Source organism: Choloepus didactylus, chromosome 16, assembly GCF_015220235.1.
Source record: "Choloepus didactylus isolate mChoDid1 chromosome 16, mChoDid1.pri, whole genome shotgun sequence".
Classification (NCBI taxonomy): Eukaryota; Metazoa; Chordata; class Mammalia; order Pilosa; family Megalonychidae; genus Choloepus; species Choloepus didactylus.
In genome coordinates, this window is record NC_051322.1 from 44,945,703 (window position 1) to 44,957,964 (window position 12,262).

Below are 12,262 nucleotides of genomic sequence, written 5' to 3' on the forward strand. Positions count from 1 at the left end.
GAGAGAGGAGCTGGAAGACAACCCAGGACCAGCACATGCCAGCCACATGCCTTCCCAGCTAACAGAGGTTTTCCAGATGCCACTGGCCTTCCTTTGGTAAAGGTATACTTGTGTTGATGCCTTAATTTGGACATTTTCATGGCCTTCAGACAGCAAATTTGTAACCAAATAAACTCCCTTTAAAAAAGCCAATCCATTTCTGGTACTTTGCATAACGGCAGCATTAGCAAACCGCAACAGGAGTGTTCTCAGCTCTTGGAATGCCCATGTCAGAAATGGTGTCAGAAATGGTGTCGGCTATTAGAGGTTAAGACTCCTGGATCACCATCTGACCTAGGTAATGGTCAAAACTCTCTTTTTTGGTCCAGGGTGTTGGTCAAGGTGGCGTCTACCCCATATAGGGGCAGTGCCAGATGGCAGTCCTGGTCATTCCTTATGCTCTGGATCTGGGCACCATATGCTCATTCAGGGAATTATCTGGAACTTAAACTCCATGGAGCAAAAGCCTCTCCTCTCCCCGCAAGGGAGAGCTGTTCTCACACTTGGGAGAGGGCTCCAACTGATCTCTAAGGGACTCCATCAGCTTCTTTATTGCAGTGGGTTTGTTTGGGGCTGTACATCCCCACAGTTCAGAATATGCACTGCACACTGTCCTGCCTTTTTTTGATGGCTGTGAGTTGTGGATTTTGAGAGTCTTGAGGTTTCTTCACATCATCAGGGAGACCCCATCAACTGAAGCATCCATTTTTCATACAGTGAGCAATGACTATCATACTTTTACACAATTTATCAAGAGATGATGGGCAAGGTGTCCTCCAGTAGCACAGGATCCCACATATCCACTGGGATATCTTGAGACTTTTGAGAGACAATAAATTAGGTACTCTACACCTCAAATGACCTGAGGTAGCTTGACAAGCACATTATTCATTCTTAATCATGAAGTCTTTACCAGGATCAAGATTCTGGCTGATGCTGCTTAACTGATGTGCTCTGGGCAGGGCATCAGCATCCCAGTGGAGGGGCCGGTAGTTTTTGCTAAAAGAAGTGTGGCATCTGTGAAGGACACAGGAACAGCAGGCACCAGGAAGGCAGAGGAAGTTTATGAGAAAGCTCATATTGCCACAGAGGTGAGACATGCCTTGTAAGGAAGAACTGGGGAGTGGACTTAGGGGAGGCTCAGGACCTGCTTTAACATGTAAGCCAGTGGAATTTGGATCATCAGTGTTAATTTTCCAATTCCATATTTACCAATGGGTATGGGAACATGTCAGTTACACATGGAGCAGAATGTATGGAGTCCCTACATGTGCCAACACTGGGCAGAGTCTGACACTACCAAAGGGGACATGGACCCCAGCCCAAAGTTTTTGTTCCCTTGTATGCATGTCCTCCAACATTTTTCTCATTCTCCTTGTTGCTATCATCTGTTGATGCTCTGCCACTCAGTCACTGATGACTCTGGCAACTGCCCATCTGGGACCTTACATTCAGCTGAGAAGACATATTTAATGCCTCTTGTCCCTTAATAGGCTTGGGGCTCCTTAATGGCAGGGACTATTCTGTTTTGTTTGTTCTTGTCTCCAACCTCACCGCTTAGCACAGAACCAACAATCAATAGGTATAGGGTGACTGAGAGTGATGGAGAATGGAGCAAGGGTTTTTAACCAGCTTGAAGGAAAGAAAAGGCTCAGCAAATAGCACATCAGCCAAGAAAGGAAGGGTGAGAGGGAGTTAAGAGCCCAGATGAGGGTGGTGGTGAGAGAAAAGCAGCTTCCAGGCAGGAGGATCAATATATGTTAAGGTCCCGAGGAAGGAGGAACACAGCTGTTTTGCTGGAACTGAGGAATGGGGAAGTGAGCTGGACTGCAGAGCTGGGGGAGAGGCAAAGGTGAAAACATGGGCAGGGGCCAAGTCTCTGAAGACCTTTGAACAATGTTAAGGACACTGGACTTCATTCTAGGGATCATGGGAAGCCAGTGAGGGATTTCAAGTAGGAGACATGATCTGCTGTGTCCGCATTTGCATCTTTGATGAGATCATCTGGAATTGCATGTGATGACTGGGTTGGAGGGACCAAAGGTGGTGGGTGTGGATCTTTAGAGAAAGACTTAGATAAGAGAAGCAAATTTGAAGTGGTAATATTTAGATGGTAACTGAAACCACATGAATTGGTGAATTGGCTGAGGAGCACATAAACTGAGAAGGGCAGAGGGCCTTGGGCCAGGCACCAAGGAACTCTCCACACGTGTATAGGATTGAACAGGCAGAGACTGGTTCCAAATCTAGCTGATCATTACAATTACCCGGGAAACTTTTAAAATGTATATCTCCTGGGAGATGTGACTAATCTGTATTTTGAAAAACCTGTACTAGCACTAGAAACCACTGGTAGAAGAGGAAGACTGTCAAAGACTACAAGAGCCAAGAGGCAAATGCAAAGATAGTGGAATTGCTGATACCAATGGATGAAATTCAGGAAGATGCATTCACCAAGGCAGGAGTGGTGGAGGGGAGAAGTGAGATGAGGAGTGACAGAAATCAGAGGAGGGTGGGATACTAGAGAGAATGGGCCAAGGAAGCCAGGGTCAACACTTTGTTTCTGGTTTAGGTGACTGGGTTAGTTGAAGGTGTGATTCACTAAGATAAAGAAGAACAGGTCTCGTTGGGGCTTGATGTATGGGAGACAGCATTTCAACACTGGTAGGTTCTTTCTCTCTCTAAAGAAGATAGTTGTTAACCTACTGCTAGTTTCCTTAAGTGTTTTTTCTCTCACCTCTAAATCATTCTGCAGTCTATTTCTTTCAAATATGCCACTTTCCTGTATTAGAACACAGTAGCTTCCAACTAGTCACTGCAGGAAGTTCAGTCACTTATTAATTCATTCAAAAAATACTTATAATGTAATAACCACCTGCAAGGTACTATTCCAGGCACTGGGGACTCATAAGTTAACAAGATGGAACTGGCTCTCCCCTCACAGGGCTTATATTCTAGCAGGGGCCCCAAATGTCATTAATCAACCAATAAAAAACTTACAGATCATAAAGGTTCTGAAGATGTATAAAGGTAGTATGAGGCAAATAACAAAGTGGGGAGGTTGGAGGGTGGGACCGAGGTCCATAAATAGGTTTTAACAGATCCATGAACTCCCTGAAATCTGTAGGTAAAATTTTGTCTACGTCTGTACTAATTTGGCAGTGGTGGTGGGGTAGTCAGAGTTTCTATGTTCAAAGGTGTCTACGACCTCTAAAAGGTTAAGAACCACTCTTTACCCGTCCAGCCCATTTGGGCACTATTGATACACAAATTTACACGTGAAAAGACAGCGACCTAGAGTAAGGCTAACTTGGCAGTATGTCTAGTCCACTGAGAATGACCCTACCTTTACTCTAAGAGACATCCAAAGTGATCAATTTACTGATGTAACTTGAGATATTGGTTATTGCTTTTTAAAAATCCAGTTATTAAAAGCGATCGGGAGATACAGTCCCCTGTCACTGGGGATTTCCTAGCACGCGATAAGAAGGCCCAGGTTTGGAACGCAGGAAGTAAGAGAAGCCTGGCTGACAGCACCTCACAGCTGCAGTCCCGACGGAATAAACTATTCCGAACTCCAGGTTTTAGGTTCGGCCGAGAGAAATCAGCGAAATCTTTGCAAATCCAGGCCGGGTTTTCAGACATTAAGACGGAAGTAAGGGCAAGCCGGAAGTTTCAGGGCTCGCACAGGGAAACAGGTTGGGAAGGGGGAGTGGGTGCGGGGAAGGGCAGGAGGAAGACTGAGCCGGGATGGCCGCTCAAATTCCAATTGTAGCCACCACTTCCACTCCGGGGGTAGCCCGGAACAGCAAGAAGAGGCCTGCCAGCCCTGGCAACAATGGCAGCGTCACTGGGGGGTACAGCGCCAGTAAGAAGAAAAAATCGTCAGCTTCCAGTTTTGCGCAGGTACAATGGCGCTCTCCTAATCTGCGCGTGCGCGGCGCCGTGCGCGACGGGGCGAGGGCGCGTAGGGTAGATGCTGGTATCTGTTTAAGCGAAACTTTGACCCCGCCCCCTTAGTTTTGTTAATGAAGGACCACCTGCCTTGCATTCTCCTTGAGAAGAGAAGGGGTGGTGGGGAAGTTACTGTTGCCTTACTAGAAGGACCGCGCTTTCTTGTCGAATTTGCGTTGAGAGCGAAGCTCAGGGCTTTTCTTTCTCTGAGTTTCAATCGTCCAAAGTTAGTGTCTCACCTTCTTCCTTTCTGCAGCCATTTACCGAGTGTCTAAGAGGTGCAAAACACCCTGGGGTCCGACCTGGAAGAATACAAAAATGTACTGATATGGATGGTTTCTCTCATCTACAGGAAAGTGCCTAAAAAGACCTTCAGTTTCTCCATCCTGAAGATTAGTGTTTTCCCTACTTTCCCCGCCCCCCCCCCCCCCCCCAAAGCAATGGAGACCAAAGATGGCTTGTGTTAGTTTGTCCTGCTCAGGACATGGTATGGCACCATACACCTAGTGGTTGTTCTAGAGATGTTAAAGGTAGTGCCTTTTTCATCCTCTACCTTTTTAGTGCTTTATTGAGGTATGATTTACATACAGTAAAATGCACAAATCTTGAGTGCAGATCAATGACTTTTTACATATGAATACACCTATGTGACCACCCAGATCAAGATACAAACATTTCCAGAGCCCCTGAAAATTTCCTGGTGACACCTTCCCATCAATAACTACTCTCTTCTGTGCCCACCAGAGGTAATCACTATTCTGACATCTTTCATCAAAAGTTGGCATTGCCTGTTCTTGAACACAATAGGAACCATACAGAACATATTCTTTTGTGTCTGGGTTCCTCTGTGAAATAATGTTTTTGAGATTTATTCATGTTACCTGTATCAGTAAAATTTTTTTGCTGAGCAGTAGTCCCTTGTAGTTCTCCAGTTGTGGTATGTTTGAGTTGTTTCCAATTTTTGGCTTTTATGCATAAGCTACTCTGAACATTCTTGTGCAAATCCTAGTGTGGATCTATGCTTTCACTTTTCTTGTGTAGAAGGCTAGTAGTAGAATTGCTGGGTCATGAAATAGACACAGGTTTGACCAGTTGGAAACAACTAGATAATATTTTCCAAAGCAGGAGCACTATTTTGCATTCTCACCGACAATGTATTAGAGTTCCAGTTGCTTCACATCCTAAACAATACTTGTCATTGTCAGTCAGTGCTATCTCATCATTTTCATTTGCATTTTTCTGATGACTAATGATGTCATACACTTATTAGCCATTCCTATATCTTTTTTGAAGTGCTTGATTTTTTTAAATTGGATTTTAAAAAAATTATTGATATTAGGAGTTCTTTATGTACTCTTCCTTGCTGGAAATATGCATTGTGAGTACTTTTTCCAAGTATGTGCATGGTGCATTTTGATATCCAAGTGTACCAAGACCTAGGACTTAGTGTAATCAATACATATTAGAAGGAACAATTGTTTTGACTCCAAAGATAGCATTGATCAACTCCCACCACAGCAAGCTTCAAAGGGTGGCCAAATGCCTTCAGGATGCTGGAAATTCCCTGTAACCCAACTTGGTGGCAATCACAATTCTGGTGACCTCAAGACTTACTGAGGGGAGCAGCTGCCTCATTACTCCCTTTGAGTGCTCTCCATCTCAACAGCCCCAGGAAGCCATCTGAAGAGGCTGAAGAACAGGGCATTTCCTAGAATAGGGAATTATTTAGTCTTTACTTTCCTCCTCCCGGCTGATGTTTAACTAATGAGGTACAGTTACCAGTTACCCAACCCTCATCCTCAGCTTCCCATGAGGAAGGAGAAAACTTGGCTTCTGCCTCAGGAAAGGAGTCTTAGCTGTTTTTCCTGCTCTAATGTAGCCTTCCACCCCCCATTCCTGTTCCGCAGCATATGCAGACATCAGCAGAGGGCTGCCCTGAGTGCCCAGAATCTTCCTTAGGTGACCCTCATCAGTGTCCCTACCTCAGCTTTTCTGCTCCGTTTCAGTTCAGTTAAATTAGCAAGAATTTTGTGTATTGAATTTCTTGTTGTGTCCCCAGGAGTATGCTTAAGACATTTCAAAGGATTATAGCTTGTCCTTGCCCTCCCAAAAATCTCTCAGGAGAGGAGAGGCCCTCCTTGGAGTTGGGCATCTGTAAGATTAACTCAGATTCCCCTGCATTTCATCAGTGGGGAGTGTTTTTGTCTAAATAACAGTATTTCTTGAGTTAGAAGTGATTTTACAGATATTTCAGTATCTAAATTTCTCTATTTCAATAGTTTTAGCTATTTTGTTTCTTACAAATAAGGCAGAGTGTGTTCAACTTTAATGGGATTTAAAAATTTACAAAGGACATTTATAGAGGACAGTACAATGCACTTTGAAATTATTGAAAATAACTTCATATCGTGGATTCTTCAGGGGAGGGTTATTTCCCAGAAATGTGCATGCTGTTTCTAAAGTAAAATTGACTGCATAAATGAAATTTAAAGAGCATTATGTTCAAAGTCCTCAGGAATTGAAGGGAATGTTTTTAAACTAAAGTATTCTGAAGAAAGCATTTGTAGAAGCCTCCTTTACATTAGTCCTAGGGAAAAGAATTGAATAGTTTAATAGTACTAAAACAATTTTATGTTTTATCATTCCATCAAGATAGATTTTTAATTCAGCAGAAATTATTGTTAGGTGTTTAAGTTTGTCAAGATGTACAAGCTCTCTTCTTTAGGATTACAATTTTGTGTTTAGATTTATATTTTCACTGATACTGATGTAGTTATTGATCAATAATATGATAACCTACAAAGTGTCATTTCCCATTCATTCTGGTTGTGTCACTTTGAAAATGATTAGTATTAACTTGGACAGTTGGGGAACAGATACACTGGTAAAATGAAAGAGATAATGAAAAATAATTGATATTTATTGAGCAGTTACTGTGTGCCAGGCACTGTTGCATAGAGAGGTTAAGTAACTTTCCCAAGGTCACACAGCTTATAATTAGTGGAGTGAGGATTTGAACCCAGACAGATGTCCAGAGACCACATTCTTTTTTCTTTTCTTCTTCTTAACTGCCTCTCTGGATACACTCTATCACCATTTGCATTGGAAGATGTAATTAGATGTCTGATATAACCAAATCCACAGTGCTGAGAAATGCTTTTTTGGATAATTTTCCTAGATGAGTAATAATCATTTTAGGCTTTTCAAATGCCTACTTAAGTGGATAAAATTTACTGAGAAACCCATAATTAGCTTATAGACAGAGAGTTACTTAATAGACTGATCTGTGATAGTTGACAGTTAACAAAACTTCTAACCAATTTGAGAGGCAGCAGTTGCTTCTTTTTTTTTTTTTCTTTTAATTCAGTTTTATTGAAATATATTCATAAACCATACAGTCATCCATTGTATACAATCAACTGTTCACAGTATGATCATACAGTTATGCGTTCATCACCACAATCTATTTCTGAACATTTTCCTTACATCAGAAAGAATCAGAATAAGAATAAAAAATAAAAGTGAAAAGAGAATACCCAAACCATCCCCCCATCCCACCCTATTTGTCATTTAGTTTTTACTCCCATTTTTCTACTGATTTTTTTTCAATTTTTTAACTTTGTTTATCAAAAAATTAAAAACAAACAGGCAAACAACAACCAAAAAAACCCCACAACATTTCAAACAAAGCAATGGATTAAGGAAAACAAATAACCTAAAATAACTACTTTGCTTCCAATATGTTCCTACCATACCCCAAGAAAATTAATAAACCATGTCCAAACAGAGGAGTAAGAAAAACAAATAATCTAAAATAACTACATTGCTTCCAACATGTTCCTACCATACCCCAAGAAAATTAACAACCCCTAAGAAAACAATGGAATAAGAGGAAAAAAAACCTAAAATAACTCTGTTGCTTCCAACATGATGTTACTATATCCAAGAAAGTTTACAAACCATAATCATTCCTGAGCATTCCCATAACCTTGAGATTACCCTCCATAGTTTATCTGTTCTTATTAGATTATCATTCCCCCTCCACTAATTGGTATCTCTAGGTCCCCTACATTCTACAGTATAAAACATTGTACATTTTTCACAGACTTCACATTAGTGGTAACATACAATATCTCTCTTTTTGTGCCTGGCTTATTTTGTTCAGCATTATATCTTTTTTTTTTTTTTTTTTTAATCTTCATTTTATTGAGATATATTCATATACCACGCAGTCATACAAAACAAATCGTACTTTCGATTGTTCACAGTACCATTACATAGTTGTACATTCATCACCCAAATCAATCCCTGACACCTTCATTAGCACACACACAAGAATAACAAGAATAATAATTAGAGTGAAAAAGAGCAATTGAAGTAAAAAAGAATACTGGGTACCTTTGTCTGTTTGTTTCCTTCCCCTATTTTTCTACTCATCCATCCATAAACTAGACAAAGTGGAGTGTGGTCCTTATGGCTTTCCCAATCCCCTTGTCACCCCTCATAAGCTACATTTTTATACAACTGTCTTCAAGATTCATGGGTTCTGGGTTGTAGTTTGATAGTTTCAGGTATCCACCACCAGCTACCCCAATTCTTTAGAACCTAAAAAGGGTTGTATAAAGTGTGCGTAAGAGTGCCCACCAGAGTGACCTCTCGGCTCCTTTTGGATTCTCTCTGCCACTGAAGCTTATTTCATTTCCTTTCACATCCCCCTTTTGGTCAAGAAGATGTTCTCCGTCCCACGATGCCAGGTCTACATTCCTCTCCGGGAGTCATATTCCACGTTGCCAGGGAGATTCACTCCCCTGGGTGTCTGATCCCACGTAGGGGGGAGGGCAGTGATTTCACCTTTCAAGTTGGCTTAGCTAGAGAGACAGGGCCACATCTGAGCAACAAAGAGGCATTCGGGAGGAGGCTCTTAGGCACAACCATAGGGAGGCCTAGCCTCTCCTTTGCAGCAACCGTCTTCCCAAGGGTAAAACCTGTGGTAGAGGGCCCAACCCATCAAACCACCAGTCCCCTATGTCTGTGGTCATGTTAGCAACCATGGAGGTGGGGTAGGCGAATACCCCTGCATTCTCCACAAGCTCCTCAAGTGGGCACTACATCTTTTTTTTACCCTTGTTTTTTTTTTTTGTTTTTTTTTTTTTAACTTTCCCTTCTTTTTTAAATCAACTGTATGAAAAAAAAGTTAAAAAGAAAACAAACATACAATAAAAGAACATTTCAAAGAGACCATAACAAGGGAGTAAGAAAAAGACAACTAACCTAAGATAACTGCTTAACTTCCAACATGTTCCTACTTTACCCCAAGAAAGTTACCTAATATAGCAACATTTCTGTGAACTTGCTCCTACTATATCCATTAGAAATTAACAGACCATAGTCATTCCTGGGCATCCCCAGAACGTTAAATAGCTTATCTGTTCTTCTTGGATTATTGTTCCCCCTTCCTTAATTGCTCTCTATTGCTAGTTCCCCTACATTCTACATTATAAGCCATTTGTTTTACATTTTTGAAAGTTCACATTAGTGGTAGCATATAATATTTCTGTTTTTGTGCCTGGCTTATTTCGCTTAGCATTATGTCCTCAAGGTTCATCCATGTTGTCATATGTTTCACGAGATCGTTCCTTCTTACTGCCGCGTAGTATTCCATCGTGTGTATATACCACATTTTATTTATCCACTCATCTGTTGAAGGACATTTGGGTTGTTTCCATCTTTTGGCAATTGTGAATAATGCTGCTATGAACATTGGCGTGCAGATATCTGTTTGTGTCACTGCTTTCCGATCTTCCGGGTATATACCGAGAAGTGCAATCGCTGGATCGAATGGTAACTCTATATCTAGTTTTCTAAGGAACTGCCAGACTGACTTCCAGAGTGGCTGAACCATTATACAGTCCCACCAACAGTGAATAAGAGTTCCAATTTCTCCACATCCCCTCCAGCATTTGTAGTTTCCTGTTTGTTTAATGGCAGCCATTCTAACCGGTGTTAGATGGTATCTCATTGTGGTCTTAATTTGCATCTCTCTAATAGCTAGTGAAGCTGAACATTTTTTCATGTGTTTCTTGGCCATTTGTATTTCCTCTTCAGAGAACTGTCTTTTCATATCTTTTGCCCATTTTATAATTGGGCCGACTGTACTATTGTCATTGAGTTGTAGGATTTCTTTATATATGCAAGATATCAGTCTTTTGTCAGATACATGGTTTCCAAAAATTTTTTCCCATTGAGTTGGCTGCCTCTTTACCTTTTTGAGAAATTCCTTTGAGGTGCAGAAACTTCTAAGCTTGAGGAGTTCCCATTTATCTATTTTCTCGTTTGTTGCTTGTGCTTTGGGTGTAAAGTCTAGGAAGTGGCCGCCTAATACAAGGTCTTGAAGATGTTTTCCTACATTATCTTCTAGGAGTTTTATGGTACTTTCTTTTATATTGAGATCTTTGGTCCATTTTGAGTTAATTTTTGTGTAGGGGGTGAGGTAGGGGTCCTCTTTCATTCTTTTGGATATGGATATCCAACTCTCCCAGCCCCATTTGTTGAAAAGACCATTATGACTCAGTTCAGTGACTTTGGGGGCCTTATCAAAGATCAGTTGGCCATAGATCTGAGGGTCTGTCTCCGAATTCTCAATTCGATTCCATTGATCTATATGTCTATCTTTGTGCCAGTACCATGCTGTTTTGGCAACTGTGGCTTTATAATAAGCTTCAAAGTCAGGGAGTGTAAGTCCTCCCACTTCGTTTTTCTTTTTTAGAGTGTCTTTAGCAATTCGAGGCATCTTCCCTTTCCAAATAAATTTGATGACTAGCTTTTCCAAGTCTGCAAAGTAGGTTGTTGGAATTTTGATTGGGATTGCATTGAATCTGTAGATGAGTTTGGGTAGAATTGACATCTTAATGACATTTAGTCTTCCTATCCATGAACATGGAATATTTTTCCATCTTTTAAGGTCCCCTTCTATTTCTTTTAGTAGAGTTATGTAGTTTTCTTTGTATAGGTCTTTTACATCTTTGGTTAAGTTTATTCCTAGGTACTTGATTTTTTTAGTTGCTATTGAAAATGGTATCTTTTTCTTGAGTGTCTCTTCAGTTTGTTCATTTCTAGCATATACAAACATTACTGACTTATGTGCATTAACCTTGTATCCCGCTACTTTGCTAAATTTGTTTATTAGCTCTAGTAGCTGTATCGTCGATTTCTCAGGGTTTTCTAGATATAAGATCATATCATCTGCAAACAATGACAGTTTTACTTCTTCTTTTCCAATTTGGATGCCTTTTATTTCTTTGTCTTGCCGGATTGCCCTGGCTAGCACTTCCAGCACAATGTTGAATAACAGTGGTGATAGCGGGCATCCTTGTCTTGTTCCTGATCTTAGAGAGAAGGCTTTCAGTCTCTCACCATTGAGTACTATGCTGGCTGTGGGTTTTTCATATATGCTCTTTATCATGTTGAGGAAGTTTCCTTCAATTCCTACCTTTTGAAGTGTTTTTATCAAAAAGGGATGTTAGATTTTATGTGGTGAATTGCTTTTCTCTTGCTGCTTTCAGAACTTGCTCCTTCTCTTCTGTGTTTGATAGTGTGATCAGTATATGTCTCGGAGTGGGTTTATTTGGATTTATTCTATTTGGAGTTCGCTGAGCATTTATGATTTGTGTATTTATGTTGTTTAGAAGATTTGGGAAGTTTTCCCCAACAATTTCTTTGAATACTCTTCCTAGACCTTTACCCTTTTCTTCCCCTTCTGGGACACCAAAGAGTCTTATATTTGGACGTTTCATATTATCTATCATATCCCTGAGGTCCATTTCGATTTTTTCAATTTTTTTTCCCATTCTTTCTTTTATGCTTTCATTTTCCATTCTGTCATCTTCGAGGTCACTGATTCGTTGTTCAACTTCCTCTAGTCTTGTACTATGAGTGTCCAGAATCTTTTTAATTTGGTCAACAGTTTCTTTAATTTCCATAAGATCATCCATTTTTTTATTTAGTCTTGCAATGTCTTCTTTATGCTCGTCTAGGGTCTTCTTGATTTCCTTTATCTCCCGTACTATAGTCTCATTGTTCATCTTTAGTTCTTTGAGTAGTTGCTCTAGGTGCTGTGTCTCTTCTGGTCTTTTGATTTGGGTGCTTGGGCTTGGGTTATCCGTATCGTCTGGTTTTTTCATATGCTTTATAATTTTCTGTTGTTTTTGGCCTCGTGGCATTTGCTGAACTTGATAGGGTTCTTTTAGGATTTGTAGACCAATTGAAGCCC

At 40.6% G+C, this 12,262-nt stretch overlaps 2 protein-coding genes across 9 annotated transcripts in view; one reads left to right on the plus strand and one right to left on the minus strand.

Moving 5' to 3' along the window:
* Positions 1-12,262, minus strand: part of LOC119511523 (zinc finger protein 271) — a 309,072-nt gene that overhangs the window by 38,784 nt on the left and 258,026 nt on the right. For 5 of the 6 annotated variants that reach the window (XR_005212193.1, XR_005212195.1, XR_005212192.1 and 2 more), the window contains one exon: positions 4,138-4,295. The gene's annotated coding sequence lies outside the window, so the exon portion shown is untranslated. The remainder of the gene's footprint in view (positions 1-4,137; positions 4,296-12,262) is intronic. The other variant, XR_005212194.1, reaches the window with a different exon arrangement.
* Positions 3,715-12,262, plus strand: part of INO80C (INO80 complex subunit C) — a 30,472-nt gene continuing 21,924 nt past the window's right edge. For 2 of the 3 annotated variants that reach the window (XR_005212199.1, XR_005212198.1), the window contains exon 1: positions 3,715-3,945. Coding sequence is in view for 1 of the 3 variants with exons in the window: in XM_037806008.1 (XP_037661936.1) it covers positions 3,790-3,945 (156 nt within the window). In the remaining 2 variants the exon portion in view is untranslated. The remainder of the gene's footprint in view (positions 3,946-12,262) is intronic. The other variant, XM_037806008.1, reaches the window with a different exon arrangement.